The sequence below is a fragment of the Maylandia zebra genome, linkage group LG7, assembly GCF_041146795.1.
Source record: "Maylandia zebra isolate NMK-2024a linkage group LG7, Mzebra_GT3a, whole genome shotgun sequence".
NCBI classification, from domain to species: Eukaryota; Metazoa; Chordata; class Actinopteri; order Cichliformes; family Cichlidae; genus Maylandia; species Maylandia zebra.
Genome location: NC_135173.1, coordinates 10,987,035 through 11,005,797, shown reverse-complemented (window position 1 = coordinate 11,005,797; position 18,763 = coordinate 10,987,035). Strand labels below are relative to the sequence as shown.

Genomic DNA, 18,763 nt, shown 5'->3' with positions numbered 1-18,763 from the left:
AGTCAATAAAACTTAATAAATCATGATTGTGTTAGAGTCTGGACAATAAAGGCTATTTATGACTGATACCAATATTTGGTGATTTAAAAATCCAATATACTTGGCAATATTCTGTTGGGTTTTTTTTCTTTCAGACACACAAAACATAAATAGATTTCCCTAATATTTGTTATGCGTATTGACAAGGAGTCACAAATATCCCATAATATGAGAGTGTTGTTTAAAAATAATCTTATTTTATTATTACAACCAGTTGTGGATGACTAGTTTACACTCTTCCCAACTTTTTTTGTTGCGATGAGTGAGAGACTAGGCTGGTTAAGCACGAGGACACAGTGAGTATTTAGAAAAAAGTGGGTTTACCCCCCAAAATTGTAAAAAAAAATAAAAAATACAAAAATACAAAATGAACTAATAATACAGGGCCTTTAAAAGAAGTCAAATGAATAGAAAAAAACTTAATCCAAAAACAGCAACTTGACATATCTCCAGATTAACTACTCAGCAAACAAAACTGAGCTAACTGCAAGAACCAAAGGGGACTTAAATACTGGCTGATCAGGCCAAGTTGATACATAAGGGGAACACAAATCCTAACAAATTATCTAACACCAAACAAACAAAGCAACACTTAGTTTAATAATTACTTCAAATCAAAAATACCCAGCAGAAGGCTAAACAAGTCACTTATGCACATCTATGGGTGGCAAGAGCTGCACTTGGTATGGCCCAATCAGCACTTCAATATATAACACAGCCCAACTGCAGAGGTGTGTGGCTGCAGGTGCGGCCATAAGGCCGTGTTTGTAGTGTTCCAAACATAGGGAAGTTGCAGAGTTTCCTCTGGTACTCACAACGTGGTTAAAAGCTGTAAATAGCTCATATGGGCTCTAAAATTTCCAGGTCTATAAAATGCATTAAATTTTAGACTTATAGATATACTTGTAACAATCTGCTTGCAACTATTAATAATCATACTGAATAACATGCACTTTTTGAGCTGGCAAAGCACATATAGATAACTTACTGACAAATTCTCTTTGTCTTTCTCATGCATTCCCAGCTTTTCTTGGTGTCTAATGGAGGGAAGTTCATGAAGAAAACCTTGATAGGTGAAGCCTACATCTGGCTTGACAAGGTGGACATGAGGAAGAGAGTGGTCAGCTGGCACAAGCTGTTCGTCAGTTCCACTCAGACCAACCCCTGAACACCACACCAAAAAGATCCAGATGCAGCAGATCAGCCAACACTAAATGCAAAGTGCATAGTTCAGAGATGTGACAAAAAAAAATGAATAAGAGAATGAGAATAAGAGCAAAGAAAAAAGATTCCTTTAATTCGTTGCTTCGGTTTATAAATCATAAAATAAAGGTTTATTATGTGCTACTAACATTGCAATTATATCAGTCCAACACTGCCAGCACATTTCCACCTCTTCCCATTTCAAGTCTCTGCTGGTTTTGGATTTAACATGCAAACATAAAAAGCTGGCACTGATAGACACTCAGCAGCAATATGGCTTTGAGGGCAGTGACGTCTTTCTTACCACAGTTCTATTTCCATAATCCACATGAGACGCCGAGATATGATTCTGCACTACTGAACAAACATATCTAACAAAGGGAAAGATGAAAAACAGAATCATGGAATTCATTTTATTTCCTTCATATGAGAGACGTGGTTGTGCTACGATCGTGATGTGTGTGGATTTAAGTGGTCTTGGAATATTAACTGATGAAGAAATGCATACATTTTTTGTACAATATTCTTTCAGTTTCATTGAAAAAGGAAAAAAAAACACAATAAAGAGCTTATGTAGGCCTGAGTCAGACAGTTGACCTTTGCTGTGGGATGAGGATTAAATGTACAGCACTTCTGATTGTAGATATCCCACATGCAAATATAAGAGCATATCAGAGAATCACATTGTACAGTGTGACGTTTATATAGTATACACAGATATCAGATGCAGAATATATCTAAATATAATATACAGTATAAGAGTTGTTCTCTTGTCACTAGATTATATATACAAATATATATAATATGGGACAGATACAGACTTGTTAGATTGAGGCTGTGAGTGGCGCACTGACAATCCAGTAATCTATGGTGTAGGCAGTCACAATAACTATTATGTGAATGTGGACCTATGTGAGCTCAAGGATGTTAATAATCATGTTCAGTAGCTCCCTTGGTTCTCTGATCACACTAATGCACCACTATATCGAACAGGGCTGTGACAGAATAAAAATAAAATCCAAGGTCAATGACAACCTCTAGTGGCTGATTACTATTTTACTAGCATGATATTGTTAGGAAAGATTAGAATTAAAGTTTAAATTAACAATGAACAGCATCTGCTGTGTTGAATGTTACAACTGTGGAAGGTGAGTTTCACACATCCGTCTCAAGTGTACAACATTTTGCTTTAAGATTGTTATAGTGGCTCAGATTTTGCTAATATTTCCTTCTGTGTAGTCCATCGTCAGACATGTAATTCATACAATATGTGTCAAAATCCTCTGTAGATCTGCAACTGTCATTACTTCAGTATGACAGCCCTGCTGTCTCTGTGTTAGTAAGTCCCTCTGGTCTGAGTTTTCCCTGAAAATTATTTCAAAAGGAAGAAAAAAAAATGCTTTACCATTCAAACGTCAAGGTTCTTTTGTGTGTCTGGCTGTACTGTAAAACACTTAACTATTTTGTGTCAGTGACTCCCATTACAACACATTGAACCAGCCTCTTTCACTGCCTGCAACCAAAACACTCAGGCCCACTGGCGTACAGTGATGTATAGGATCAAATGAAAGCATGGGGCCTAGTCTCAGTACTAAGGTGTGAGTAGGTGACCCATGTATTTATCTGTATTCGTCTTACAATGTTTTGTCACCTTTACCTGTACAGAATGAAAAATTGACCCTCAGAACTACTGTTAGTGTGTTTAGGCACATCACAAAGCCAATGCAACTATTTATAATATATCACTGGAGACTACAAACATAGAGCAAGATGTCACTTATCGCCTATAATAATTACAAAGTAAAACAAACAAGCAAACAAAAAAGAGAGTATAGTGAGGAAGAAAACAAGGTTAATTTTTCAATGCTGACAATTATTTTGTTGTGCCAACCGTGATTTATGTTTAAATTCTTAACAGTTATATTTCTTTTTTACATTCCAGATCCATTGTTTCATTTGAAGTAATTCTATGCAACATATACGTTTGAATGCATTTGTGTTTTTGGAATTAAAATGTTTTAACTGTGAACATATGTTCTCAAAATAACTGTAAGAAAATAACTTTAATTTGTACATCGATGAAAGAAAATATGAAATACTCTGATTTTTTTACTGATTTTAATATATATTGACGTTAACGGCTGTTAACATCTACATGGATCTTGTGCACTTTATTATTGCGTTGTCTCATTTGTTCCATCATGACATGCGGGATTACGTGTTTTGTGTTTATGCACTGAAATGAACTGAGTCATGGTGTATGTGATGGCAGGAAATATTGTGGTGTGCATTTTGTATCTATGTGGAAAAAGAAAAAACATGCAGACACACTGGGGTTCCTAAACGTAATGCACAATGTGGGGGGGGGGATAAATATCACTCTAAACTGCATCATGCTCTCAGTGTACTTAAAAAAGTTTGTGTACACAGTACAGTAAATAAGACATATTATCTCAATGCTCAGCCTTGACTGTTCAACCCCTGTGTTTCATTAGACTTCACCCAAGCTAAATACTGTTTGTTTAGATCAGCTGTTGCCTGTAATCGTGAATTCATTCATTTGTTGTTGTTCTGAGGGGTGTGAATGTGACTCAAGTTGTTTGACATGTGTACATAAAGTGTTTATTTTCTACAAAGATTGAATGTTTATATTGTCCAAAGTCTGAGCATGTGAGTGTTGAAAAAAAAAAATCACAAAAGACATATAATTGTACAGCAGTTCATGTCTATAGCTGTAAAAGGGGAGTTGACTGTGTAATCAAAACCTGTGCTGTCAACCAATGACTATGTGTGCAACTACGTCCCGTAAACTGCTGAAACAACACAAAGGGGGAAAAAAAAATCTACTCAACTTCAATAGTTGTCTAAAACTTTATGTTTTGGATGTTGCATGTTTTGTTGATGGTTTGTCGGTATATTTTGCCTAAAGATTACGTTTAAAAAGAGAGAGAATATGTATAGATTTATCTGTATGCTGAGTGTAAAGAAATATGCTTGTAAAATTGTCTTGTTTTTCACTCAGTGTAAAAACAAAACATATACTGTTATGGTTTTGTGGTTGTACACAGGATGTGTTGAGATATGCAAATCGTGCTGTAAAAAAAATCAGCGTTTCCCCTGAGTCTAAAAGAATAAATATTAAGAAGAGTTATATTGCACATTTGGAGTTGAGCTTTGTTTTGTTAACAGCTTTCTTTATTATTACTTAAAAAATAACTTTTTAAAGTGATAATAGACCTTGCTCTGTTAATTATTTTAAGGAACAAACTCGTTTTCTGTGTTTGGAGCAGCTTAATCATTATTTGTTAATTAGACGTGCCTACGGACACGTGAATTCAACTTCCTTTTTTTTTTTTTTATTTTTTTTTTTTTTTCTAAATGACATCAGAAACAGCAGTATGCGACATTACGTGATGGCAGAGCTTCAGTTCATCCTTTGTCTTTTTTTTTTTTTTTTTTTTTTTTTAATAAATAGGACAGGGGGAATGAATGAGAGAAAGAGGGGGAGAGAAAGAAAGAAAACCTAAGGGGAGAAGAGACGGTGAGAAGGGGGGGGAAGAGAGAGAAAAAAAAAAAAGAACTCCTGGGTCACCTGTATGGAGAAAAAAAAAAAAACAAACAAAAAAAACAAACAGAGGAGACAGCAAACAACAAAGAGTAACATAATAATAGAGAAAACAAAGCACCATCACAATAAACTAGCTAGTCATAGATATCAATATTTACTAAATAATAAACGATATTGTGCAGCACACAAGATAGACAGCGCACAGTGTGCTTTGAGGCAGCAGCCAAGAAAGCTTTAGTCTGCGTCTGTGAATACCCATGTGTGCATACCTGTGTGGATCAGCATGCTTGCATTCCAAAGGTTTCTCCATGTAATGATCTGCTAGGGAGTGTGGGGGGGCCACAGCCCCGTCCTCCAGGGTGTGAAGCGGGTATGGAGGAGATCAAATTCAACTTCTGACCGTCTGCTCCATGTGGACACTGCAAACTTGGTCTTGAAAGAAAAACCTACATTAAGTATGCACAAACTGACATCCTAGTGCCAAAAACAATTTAAAAAAGGCACCGTGATTCTTTAGAAATTGTTTAGTAGAAGTGAGTTTGGAGTGGAACACATAATCGCTGTACCAATTTGCCGTGCTTGTGATTATGATGTAGACCTATTTTCAACATCCCATTGTGGTTTATTCTCATCAAACAGATACGTGTTTTGTGTCTATTTTTTCGTTTGTTAAATTTATTTATTTAAATTCTCTCTTTTCTTAGGAGTTGAAAATATTATCACCATCTACACAGCTTTAACATTAGCTAAATATTTGGTGATTGCATATTTTACATAACTTATTACTATGTCAGCAGAAGCTGGAACTGGGATGATGAATGGCTTTGGTAGAGCCTCCTATCCTTTATTTGGCTGTAATTTCAAGGCATGGTCACTGTGAGGCAGAATTGACTCACGTTAACATCTGGGGATGAGCCACTTGGTATCATAGACTGCAGCTCTAAAATTGGAATACTTTATGAATCCCTTAGGAAATGATGTGGTTGCAGCTGCTCCAAGACAGTACAGTAACTGATTAAATTAAATAAAACAGTATAATAAAGTTACAAAAAAAGATAAATATATGATGGACATTTTACTCTAAACTGTATACTGTAAAACTTTATCATTTGTTATTTCTCATTTTCACTCTACATGTGCAAAAGGGTGTGACTATTGCACTGTGTATTATGCATTAGACGGAGGAGTTGTAGCCACATCAGGCAGCACTGATTTCCTGTGTGGTTCAGTTATGGATTTGGGTATTCTCCATCTCTCACTGAACGTGCTTCTGTGATTGGCCAGCACGTCATGGAGTGGGTGGGAGGTACTGTCCAGCATTGACCTTATGACCTTATGACTCATTGAGAGATGCTACTGACCAGCCAATTGGTGGCACGCAGTCTGACGATGTCACATTTTAGTACCTGCTCGGATTGCTTTGAAACTCAGGCAAGCAGGTACTAAAAAAGTACCTGGTACCAGGTACTATGACCTAATGGAAAACCCTGAAAACCATGCTGAGTCAATTGAGTAGGTACTAATGGAAAAGGGGCTATAGTGCTTGCCAGCTGGTCCAGATGTGCATAGACAGAACTGAGCTGGTAGATGATGGCATCCTCAGCTCTGAGGCAAGGCTGGTATGAGACCTGAAAGGTATCCTGACGTGGCCTGACAATAGGTTGGGGACGGGAAAGGATGAGTCTTTCCAGGGTTTTCATGACATGGAAGGTCAGTGCCACAGGCCTGTAACCTTGGGGGCCATTGGGACATGGTGTCTTTGGTACAGGAATGAGACATGACATCGTCCACACCACTGGGACCCTCCAAAGACTTAGATTCATCCTGAACAGTTTATGAAAGACTCCACAAACCTGGGGGCACAGGCCATGAGGACATAGGGCCACACCCTGTCTGGACCAGCAAACTTGCCTGAGCGGAGTCTTCTCATTTGTCTCTGAACCTGGTCATGAGTGAAAGTGACAAAGGGGGGAAGGGGTGTCAGGACTTCCACAGGAGTTTGAAGAGAATGTGGGTTGCAGGCTGACTACAGGTAAGTCACTAGGGGGAGAGCATTCACTGCAGTGTCAAATCTGCTGAAAAACACATTCAACTCATTGGCTCTGTCCTCACTGCTCCCAGCTCCTCTGCTGTTGAATGGACTGAATCCAGTGATTGTCTTCATGCCACTCCACACCTCTCTCATGCTGTTCTGCTGGAGTTTCCACTCCAGCTTTCTACTGTAATTGTTCTTAGCCTCTCTGATCTTGCCCTTCAATAACACCTGAACCATTCTAAGAATGAGTCTCAGTCATGGTACAAAAGAAATATGTTCTTGGGTCATGACCATCAAGAATTTCAAAGTTGAAAGAAGACTATGAGTAAATAGGTCTTAGGAAACAAACTCCAATTTAGTTTTACTCTGCAAATAGAAATATAGAATTACTCATTTACAAAATGAAGTAAATACAATTCAGAAAGCTAGAAAAATAACCTTATATAATGTTTTTCTTATACAAGGTTATTTTTTTTATAATAATACTGAAACAGTACAGAGGAGTATATATTTTTGAGTTATTTTATTTCATTATTTTAATCATTATTTTAATTATTAGTTTAACTTATTATGAATTGTATTATTATAAATATGTCATTTAGCCGAATGAACCTGCTTTTGCTTTTTTTTTTTCATAATTTTTTTAGTGAGGTCAAAATAATTGTTTTTAAATATTTTAAATGTGTCTATTCACCCATCCACTGGCTTTCCTCATGTTTGAACAGATATTAAAACTAAGATTGCATTTATTTCACTTTATCTTTCTTCGTTATTTCTCACTAAATTACATTACATACGTAAATATTTCCATTTTGAATAGTTCATTTATCAAGATCCAGTGTATCATTTAGCTGTTCACTTAATTAAATGACGGAATGTAATTGATGAAATGCATCATAATGTTCTCCCAGGTGGTCAGATACTACATCTATGTTCAAATTTAAATGTGCATGGGTATGAACACATATATTAAACACAGCCGTTATGATATCGGCACGCTACTGCATAGATGCAGAAAAAAGAAAAGAAAGACAGGAGAGAGAAAAACAAAGACTGTATTGAAGCTGGTTTGTTCTTTAATGTTTCCAGTAATTTTTGTAGATTACCTATAGGTGGCAGTATCCTCTGTCAAATAAACCCAATACAGCTGCTCTTTAACCAATTATGGTTCAACACATTATTCACTTATACTCATTATATAAATCTCCAGGTTGCTCTTGGATGTCAGTATTAACTTTGAGGTTAATATTCAAAATAAATATTCTGTACTCTGTGCAGATATTTTCAGTAAATTCCTCATATGGAGTAAGAAAAAGCCCATACAAAAATACATTTTAAGGCAAATTATTTATTGTATGTATTCCTGTTACGGAATATATGTTAATCAATCTAATCATCTAACTACATTATATGGAATACAGTACATTAGTACACGGATAGAGAAAAACTGACTTCTACGGCCTGTCTGACTGATGCCAGAAGATTTTATTCTGGTCTTTTTCCAATGATCATTTCTTAGACTATATGAGAAGGTATGTAGCAGTGACTCCTTTTCAGGGTGCACTGCAAGATCCTTGAAGTACTGAATGGGATTGTCTGCAGAAGAGGCCACCATCTCTCCATCTCCTTCTCCCTCTCTGTGCTCTTTTCTCCTGTCCAGTTCTCACTATTCGTTCCTATCCCATCATCAGGCACATCTGCTTCTTTTCCTCTCTTAGGAGAAATGAGGGTGGAAAAAGGTGTAGGGGGAGAATTTGGGAAAGGTGATGTCACAAGGTGTGAAGGATGAGAACAGTGGAAAAACTGAAGGGTCAGCGCAACAGTGTAGTACAGTAAGAGCAATGGATAGGTGGGGAGGGAGAAACAAAGAGAGAAAGGGGGAAATGGGAGGAGGGGAGGGTGAGAGGACAAGAGAGATGGTGTGTGGTTGCCAAGCAACAATTGATAACCAAATCCCCAAGCACCGTGCTTGTGCCGCCCTGCCCTCCCTCCAGGCTTGAATTACACACACACACACATGTACAAACAGACACATGCACAAGCACACACAGGCACTTTGATAGACTAGGTTTTATGGTTTTGCTTTAATTATTCAATTATTCACAGGGTGATGATACTAATAACTTAAAATATCAACAAAAACATTACTACTGCAGTTGTGCCAGACTTTGAATTTATATTGCAACTTTTAAAATTCGATGCGATGTGCAGCACATCTTTAGAAATGCAATTTTATAAAACATGATGGATAGTACTGAGATTTATTGGGCTCTAATACTGTACTTTGCTGGTAATTTCACTCGTGCACTATATGTGTGAAATCAATGCAGCTGCCAGCCTAGTATTCTCATTCATTCTCATGTGGGACAGTTAGTCTGCTTGCTGTCTAGCATAACTGGTAAAGATTGTGCAGTCAAAGGCAGTAAATTCTCCCCTATCTCCACATTGTAGGCAATGATGAGAGGTTTTGAAGTATTTTAAAGAGAAAGCCCTGAACCTGTATATATTTGACTGCATATGTTGTGTGGGTGGTATGCCAGTTAGTCCCTTCCATTGTTTTGTTTTTCTGACTGATGTTATAAAAAGAACAGAAAAATTACATATTTGCTACTTAAGCTGCCCACCTGAGAGCAAGCACACATGGTGCCTGTTTGAAGAAAAACAAAAGTTATCAAAATTTATTTCAAAAGACCACAAAAGTTATTCATTTCAGTTCAACTCAATTCAATTCACTTTATCTATATAGTGCTTTATTGTGTAAACCAGAGACCCTAATACAATAATTCAGAAAAACAGTCAAACTGAGCAAGCACTTGGCAACAGTGGTAAGGAAAAACTCCCTTTTAACAGGAAGAAACCTGTTAAAGGGGAGAAAGAGACAGGACAAAAACACACTGTGAAAGAGAGCCAGAGATTAACGATAACTAATGATTAAAAGCACCAATTAAAGTTATGCTTTTTAGTAATCATTTGTGACACCATAATTATACCTTTTCCTTTTATTGCCTACACAACTACTGTTTGTCATAATTGCATCCGGTTAATTAAGGGACAGACAAAAAGAGCGGGAACAGCGAGAACGAGAGAGTGAGTGAGTGAGTGAGTGAGAGAGAGAGATAGCGATAGCGAGAGAGAGTCTGGCATCGCATTCAGATCCAGTACCTGTTAGAGCGCTGGATGGCCGAGTGATCAGATTAGAGGTGTCAGTGTTCGTTAATCTGTGAGGGAGCGACAGGCGGCTACACGCGCTGCTTTCGCCCGTCGTTTCATTCAGCGGCGGTAGAGGGGAGTGGAGCAGATTCTATATTGACGTCCATCGGGGAATTTCCCCTCTTTTTTTTTTTACAATGGATTCCTGCGGGGTACGAGCCTGGGTGTTTCTGTTCCTGCTGTGGCAGGACGGTTGTTGGGCATCGCAGTTTCCGACACAGCTCATGTAAGTAGGCTACAGCTCTTGTAATCCTGTTTCGATCAATTGATGTTCTGGTTTGCAGAGACCTTGTTTCAGGGAGCTTTTTTGCTTTCTCTTTTTTATTCTCTCTCTCTCTCTCTAATGAAACACTCACGAGTGTATAGGCTTCATGGTGTGCGTGGGTGTGAGAGGGTGGGCAGGTCATTTCATTCATGCGGTGGTCATTTTGATAAAGACAGCTTTTTTCAGACCTCTGCCTGCTCGCGTTGTTACGCTGATTAATGTTGGTTACCCTAATCAGCAGTTTGTCACCGGTGGCTTGGCGAGCCGTGACAGCTCTTCTATGAAGTTGTAGCCTAGAGGAGAGTGGCTTTGCTCGGTCCTGCTGCTTTAGCCAATAATAAATGATAAAAGTTGGCGTTTTTCTGGGGACCCTCATTGGCCAAGAACCAGGTGATTCTACCCTTTGAGGTTTGTTCCTCATATTGTAAACTGGAGTAAAACGCCCCTATTTTCTTTTAGAATATTTTTTGGATTATCAACATAATATTTAAAAAAAATATGCTTAAGTATCGTTTACAGGATATTTAAACTGTAATTGATAATTTATTATAAATTTATGTAAAATCTTGTAAAAGGTGCTTCTTTTCTCACAAGAGGGGAAGGCCTCTGAGAGACATTAATTTTCCTTCATATCTTAAAAATACAAACTTTCGCTTACTGCAAAATAATATTTTTGTTTGATATTAAACTAGATAGCCCCCAGGGTAACCTATTACATCAACTCAAAACTATTTTTTTCTTTTCGTTTAAAAAAAAAAAGTTATATATTTGTTTCGTTATATTAAATATATTTGCGCTATTCAAACATGACCAGGCCACCATCTTCTAAGGAAAGATGAAACGTGAATGAGTCAATATATTTGTCAGAAAGGAAATTTCCGGTGGTGGGGGTGTAGAGAGGAGGGGGGATGGGGGATCTTAAACCGGTTTACCCAAGTAATAAAATAGCCAAATATGGAGAAAAAAGTATATCTCAATAATTCCAAGTCTTTTTTTCAAAAGATGTTTAAATTCAGTATTGCATTGCTGCCAGAGCATATAATACTGAACTAATAATAATCATACGCTTATCCACAACCACAAGACAAGATTCTGACTCATAGATGGAAAGGAAACATTTCTTCTTTATCAAAATGTAAACAGTATCAGAAAAGATGAAACAGTTGCTGAAATGTTCACTGGCCTAAACTGCTCTGGTCTGTTTAGATTATAGTAATGCTGCACTGTTTACTTTGGAAGACTGATCAGTGCACCCACAACAAGTGCTCAGAAAATCCAGAAGCCATTTTATTTGAAACAGACTTACTGAAATGTTCTACATTTTTTTTGTGTAGCTTTAAAAAAAAGCATTTTTTTTCAAGATGCTTTCTGCATTTGATTTGCTTGTGGATAATCTCCTCGCTCTTATTTGTAAACTTCATTTACTGCTAACCCATACTCTTTCTGTCTTGTGTTCTTTAGACCTGCTGGCAAATTGGCCAGGTTTCAATTGTAGCGATCCTCAGTTTCATTCAGCTTCTTCTCTGTGACAAGCTTGTTCTTCATCTGCAGAGAAGAGCTCATCCTGTCAATAGAAAAGAAAATGAGACTCCAGCTCCACCTTCTTGAACAGCAGCAGTCCTCCTTTGGCTCAGGTGCACTGAGAGCTAGAGGGCCACTCTAACCACAATCAACAGCAGGTGAAGAACTGCTGTTGGAGATGGTGGAGCTGGAGACTGAGTGGAGATGGCATATGATTTATTTATTTGTTTGTTTGTTTCTCTCCCTCCCCACCACAAATAGATTCTCCATCTGCATTAAACTATATTAAATAATTCAGTTTCACCACCTTTGTATCTTAATGTCCCTTCCTCTTTTTTTGTATACTTGAAAAACATTTTGCTTAGAAGTGGAGGATGCTGTGGGGATTCATTTTTGAATGAAGAGCACAAACCAGATAGTCCTTGTTCTTCATACTTCTTTCTTGCCAAATGGACTAACAAACAGTAAGCATGAAAGTGATCAGTAAAAACATGACTGTCCTTGCATGCTTTTCTGCACGGCACAATACCAACAAAGATATTTGTGAGAAATAACTGATGAATGAAAATAGTTCCAGAAAGAAGAGAAACTAAAGAAGTTTCTTTTTTTCCTTTTAAAAAAAAATTTGTTATATTGTGCAAGCTAATGAGATATAATAGAATTATTAAACATAGGCATCATGAGCAAAAGAGATATTAAAATGAACTGTATTTTACACTCTGTTTTATTAAGTGCGTCCTCCTGGATTACACTGATCAAATGGATGGAGAGAAAACATTTTCATTATGGATAAGCTGTTCTGGCAAACTGTAAACACCTGCTCTTCTGTCTCTTGACAATCCTAAATAGCTCTGTTGTTAAAGTAGCAACTCTGGAGACAAAACATCTTACATTACCTTAGTTCTCTTCAGCAACTATTTAAAGTTAACAGAAAATAAAACTGGGGCAAAAGCTTACTTTAAAGACATCGCATGGGAGTTTTTGAATCTATTACTGTGAACCCATGTCGGCTGTGGTAGGAATATATCACAGTTCTACTGTTTGTCCCACGGTTGTAGAAAAAAAACAACAACCCCCCCTCCCAAAAAAAACAGATTAAGGGTCATGAGGTGGTCAAGTAATTTTGATGTTCAAACCCTTAACTTCACATTAAAGCAACGTTTATTATCTAGGTCATGTTGAACAGGAACTGAATTGGCCACCTGGGTGTCAGAGGCTTCAGAGTGAGGGCAGGCACTGCAGGTTGTTTTGGTGCAGCTGGTGTTTCCATGCCTCATTCTGCTTTTCTGTCTGGACTGGACCTGCTTCAGTCTTTGCCTCTATAATGATGCGTAATTAGACTGTGGTTTAATACAGCCGCCTACCGAGATACACATCATGGGCCAGCTCATTACTCTCTCTAGTTCCAAAGTGATTGTACCACAACATCTGTCTCTCTCTTTCCTGCCTTGTTTCTCTTCCTCTCTTTCTGTTTTTTGCTCTCATTTGCTCTTCTTGTGTCTGTAAAACAATGTAGGGCAGTGCCTGACCCAGTTGCCATTGGTATATGCATTTGTGTCTGCGTATGTGTGTTTAATTATCCAGCATTGTACCACAGGCTACAGTAATCAAAGCCCAGAAACCAGAGTAGAAAAATGTTGCTACCTCAGCTTAACAACATCGACTTTATTAATGTTTATTACAGGCACCTCTGGATCACCTTTTTGATTTAGCCATTGATAACAGCCCACCTTCACCTTATGATGAGTGCTAGAGTGCTAGCGCTGTGAAAGATGATAAAATGACACAGATCAGAGTACTTTGCCTTTTTAGTCTAGAAATAGAATAGATCAAATTAAACAAGATGGATGGTGAATATGAGAAAGAAATATATATATATATATATTTATTAGTAAGGTGCAAGGACACCATGTTCAACCACTACAGCTTCACTGTGACTCTGCACTGATTCTACAAGTGTCTGAAAGTCTACTGGATGGATGCAACACCATTATTTCAAAAGACATACCCTCATTTAATGATGGTGATGGAGAATGCTGTTGAAAACATCAATTCAAAACTTCCCATTTGGGAGACTGGATTGAAGCAGCAAAGGTAATAAAATATGATTTACACCAATTTCATAGCATTCAGTGACACCTTGTGCCCCAAGGCTGGTGCATTGTCATCTAAGACAAGATTACTTCAGTCAGGATAGATGTACTTTATCATAGGGAAAGGGTGATCAATCTGAACAACTTTGTATTGATTTGCAGTAAATCCTAATTAAAAAGAATATTTGATTTCAAATATGCATATAAACTGACAGATATGGCTTTGGGGTGTAGCATTGTTCTATACTATTTTCCTCTGCTGCAGGAGTCTAGTGAGGTCTGTACTAGTAAGACCAATTCCCTTGCATGTTGCAGTGCTTGGTTTCTGTGTATACATAAAACAAATGAGCTTTTCATATAGGTTTCCAAACAAAGTGAGTAACAAAAAATTTCCACGCACCCATACTGTACTTGAAGAAGAGCACATGCACACATACCCTGGTTATCTCACAACCAGAAATTTACGCTGATAAGATTCCACAGAAGCTAAACTCAGGAAGTCAGGTGAAAGTGCCTCTGCCTTTCTGAATGCCAAATTCCAGGAAGCACACATACACTCTAAATCACAGTTGACTTGTCTGTGCTTCAGGCTTCAAGAGCTAAGGTCCACATAAACACACACAGTGTGTAAACAGTACAGTTTTGTTACACCCAGTGAACAACAGGATATTAAAAAGGGTCACAAAATACTTAAAGTCATGCAAACCCTGGCCTATACTGCTAAAATTACAAGGCAGAGAAAATTATCATTCTCTTGGTAAGGTTGTCAAGTTGACAATGATTATTATGAAACAATTAACAACTTATGACAGCAATAGATCAACACAAAATATGGGTAACAGGCCCATCAGCATAACACGTATAATCTGTATTATCCAATAGGCCATAGGTTCAGTGGAAATAAGCAGCCTACATGTGACAGGTAATAATATTTGCAGAGTTCAACTTTCCTCAAATCACTATGGAGTTTAAGAAGCTGTACTTTTTTCAAGTTGGAGATTGAGAAGCAAAGATTAAAATCTCCTGACTTACACTAGTAAAGCTTTCCCTAAACTACTGTATTTCACATTCACTATTCCCTGTGTTATTCCCTATCTTGCAAAGTGTCTCATCTTTCTCCACAAGTGTGCTTGCTTTGAATGTTCCTCATTCACTGTGGATTTTGTATCCCTGATGCATTTTTTCCTTGCTTTTTGATCTTCTGAACCTTTCTGTCTTGCCAACCCCCTCAGCTGTACTAAATGTCACGGTCGATGTTTTTCACGTAGTAAATTGAATGACTTTCAACACACCGCTGCAATGACAGTTTTTGAAAGTATTTTCTGAGTATGAATATCTGATTTTCAATGTTTGTTCCTGCGTGTGTGTGTGTGTGTGTCTGTGTCTGTGTGTGTGTGCATGTTGCTTCAAGGCAGCCGAATTGTGAAATGGATGTTAATGAGAACCTCTCTATGCTATATAAACTTGTCATCATTCTCATACAGTATACATGGCAAAAAAAGTTTCTACATCATTGATCTGCAGGGTCCATGACCCCTATATGGGAATTCTGTTTCAGCTCTCTGATTAAAAAGTCCTAAACTCTGATTCTATAAGTCTCTTACCCAGTAAGTAATGCAGAGTTCAGCTGGAGCCGATATATGTGAGGGGACTCACCCCTCTGACTGCCTTGTAATCATCCAAATGTCCTCCACTGTCGTCATCTGATAAGAAAAATGCCCGAGTAGCCTTGCAGGATCGGCCTTATCACCACCACTCATTACTAAACGGCAGCTCCCCTCTCAGGCTACGTACACACGTACACGGGTATTTTTGAAAACGGAGATTTTCCGTTTTCGTTTTAAAAAATAATCCCGTCCACACGTAAAGGCAGAAATGAAGAAAAACGCTGCTAGTAACATGCCAAAGCAACAGGTGGCGATATAATCCTAACCTGTAGAAATGTTGACCAATCAGAAGTCTAGAAGCCTCGGTGGGAAAAAGTAAACAAAGCTGGGGCATTGAAGCAGAACCGAGTCATATGTGTGGAGGGACAGTAACTGTGTATATGTAAGCATTTAAACAATGCAGAGAGTACAATTAACAGTAACAGTATTGTAGAAATTCATTTCACCGAAACAATAACGTGGCGCACAGTGTGACGTCAAAAAAGGCGCACACCTTTGACGCTGCGTTTTCTCCGTTTTTCTCGTCCACACGTAAATGCAAAAACGGAGTTTTCAAAAATATCCACCTTGGCCGGAGTTTTTAAAAATCTGCGTTTTCAGTAACCAAAAACGCCGTTTACGTGTGGACGAAAGGTGCAAACGCATAGAAAAATCTGCGTTTTCAAAAATACCCGGCTACGTGTGGACGTAGCCTCAGTTGGGCACTTGTTAATAACTGGGTTGATTTTAAAAGCCAAGACAATAGGCCCCAAGGGAGTGTTGTATTCAAATGACTAGAGTAACCTGTAAGAGTTATTTGGACTAGTAAAGAACGATACTCAGATTTTTACCAATACTGTTTCACAAAAGGTTAAAAAGTGAATGTCTACAATTTAGACAAATTGCAGGAAATGTTATTAAAGCAATTTAGCAGGAGCAAAGCAAAATCAAATAGTAATAATCACAAAACAACAATCAAATCACCTGAACTATAATTATCTTATTAACTGACTCTGAGCTAATGCTGATTTTATTCTTATCTTCCGTGAGGAGAGGTTGGAGAAAGGGTGAGCACAACCAGGCCTAAAGATGCACTTATCCCCGTGTTCTGAGTTGATGATAATCACCCAACAGGAAATGAGTATCCCTTGGGAATTTAGTGGAAGTATGTTGTACACACGCGCGCACACACACACACACACACACACACACACACACACACACACTGAGCAGAGAGGAAAGCCAAAAATATACAACCATTTTGCTGGTCCACAGGTCGGGCTGGGTCAGTCCCTCTAGCGTCTCTGCTGTAATTTTCAACTGTGAACATCTCAGGTCCAATCTTCTGAGCTGCTCATCTCACAGAAGACAAAGGGGAAGAACCCTATATCTCTTCTTCACTTAACTTTTCACGTTCACCCTTTCTCCCCTCTCTTACTGGATGTCACATCTTCTGAGACGACCTCTAACTGGGGACATCCAGTCACATTATTGGAGATTATGTATCGGAATTTCAGGAGCAGGACCACGCCTCCAAGCACACTCCTTCCGGTTGTCATCTATATAGGTTCCCCCAGTTCTGCAAGCTGTTCATTCTCGTTTACGTGCCCCACCCTCCCTCCCTCGTTGTTCTCAATTCTTTAACTTCTTCACTCCTATTTACTACGTGGGGATCTGCCAGGCCCGGGCGCTGCCGCCAGTCCCCTTCGAGGCCTTCCCCACACCGCAGCTCAATTCATGTCCAAGCTTTCACCTTTACCTACTAAAACGCTGTCAAACTTAAAATGAGGACGTGGGCCCAGCATTAACATCTAATCACCTGATGTCCACCCACATCTTATCTATCTCTATTTATCTATCTGACTTACGTGATTTAACGCAAAGTTTAAAGTTTAAATTTTAAAATCACTTCATTACATTTCATGTCATTGTTAACACAGAAACCCCATCACATTTAAACATTCAGTCACATATGGATATAATTCACTTCATGTTTCATTCAGTTTATGTAATTCTACTTCAGTTAGATTTGTTTTTAGCAGATTCTCAAATGAACATTTGTTGTAACATAATCCCTTTTTAATTCAAATACAGAGGAATACTTTCTTTTACTTTCTTTTAAAAACTGTGTTTGTCAATCATTTTTTTAATACAACTTCTTTTTATTAAATCATACTTTTTATCAAAAAAAGTCAGACATTCATAGACTGGTGGCTCCTGTGTGTCACTTTCACCCCTACCCTGCACGACACACACATACACACACACCCACACATACCAAGGTCAGACTCTGTAGAGGTTCTCAGTGAGGTCTGTTATTAGAATCAATGCACAGGTTACATTTTCTTATTTAATATCTGGGTTACACTTACACCTACTCATTTTCAATATACCTGATGATATTCTGAACAGTATTAAGGATAATTTACTATCAGCAAATTCATTCATTCATTACAACTTCACATCACCTGACAACATGTGATTATCCTAACAAGCCACTGTCTCATATCATGCATAATGTCTTAGGTTCTACTCTTCCCAGTGATCATCCATGGCCACTTTGTTCAAGTGGTACATAGTGAGTAATGGAGGAGGATGAGACTAAGGTATAAACCAGTGTGTGGCACAGTGACTGATGTACCACGACGACACAGAAAATAAATAAATAAAAATAAAAGGCAAGCATCAGGTGAGCAATTTTCACTCAAGCGAATGGGTACCATCATTGAGTCTGTTGTTTGGTTGCTATTATTCGTACATCAATGGCACCAGCAGGCTGGAAATGATTAAAGCTCTTTGAGGTATAGAAAAGCATGTTGGTCTTAGCTACCGTCCACCTCCTGCCTGTCCACTCACATCACTGTCACTAGTCACAACAATAGCTGGCACTTATCTGATTGGTTGACTTCATGTTTGAACTCTCTGAAAGCAATTGTATTAGTTGACATGCAGTGACACAAGCTTTATTAGATGACATTGTGTTTGTTTCTGGTGATCTGGGTTTGATTGGTTGACATTTTGCCCGACCCACAAGAGTGATTCTCTTTGACCTTGTTTGTTTTTGCATCAAGTGACTTGGTTGGTCTTTTCAGATGATTGATATACGGTAGATTGAAAGACAGTTTAACTGAAATGCATGCAACGTCTCTTCTAAACTGGTTATATCTGAGCTACAGGATTGGT

The 18,763-nt window shown here is 38.1% G+C and overlaps 2 protein-coding genes across 5 annotated transcripts in view; both read left to right on the top strand.

The window, feature by feature from the left end:
• The window catches only part of pclob (piccolo presynaptic cytomatrix protein b), a 61,634-nt gene extending 57,234 nt beyond the window's left edge, over positions 1-4,400 (top strand). Inside the window, exon 39 of the mRNA XM_076887108.1 lies at positions 1,064-4,400. Within this exon, the coding sequence (XP_076743223.1) occupies positions 1,064-1,207 (144 nt within the window). The 3' untranslated portion in view covers positions 1,208-4,400. The remainder of the gene's footprint in view (positions 1-1,063) is intronic.
• Positions 4,401-10,002: 5,602 nt separating this feature from the next.
• The window catches only part of LOC101476728 (voltage-dependent calcium channel subunit alpha-2/delta-1), an 81,261-nt gene continuing 72,500 nt past the window's right edge, over positions 10,003-18,763 (top strand). For all 4 annotated transcript variants that reach the window (XM_076885733.1, XM_076885732.1, XM_076885731.1 and 1 more), the window contains exon 1: positions 10,003-10,281. In XM_076885733.1, coding sequence (XP_076741848.1) covers positions 10,193-10,281 — 89 coding nt within the window. In that variant the 5' untranslated portion in view covers positions 10,003-10,192. The remainder of the gene's footprint in view (positions 10,282-18,763) is intronic.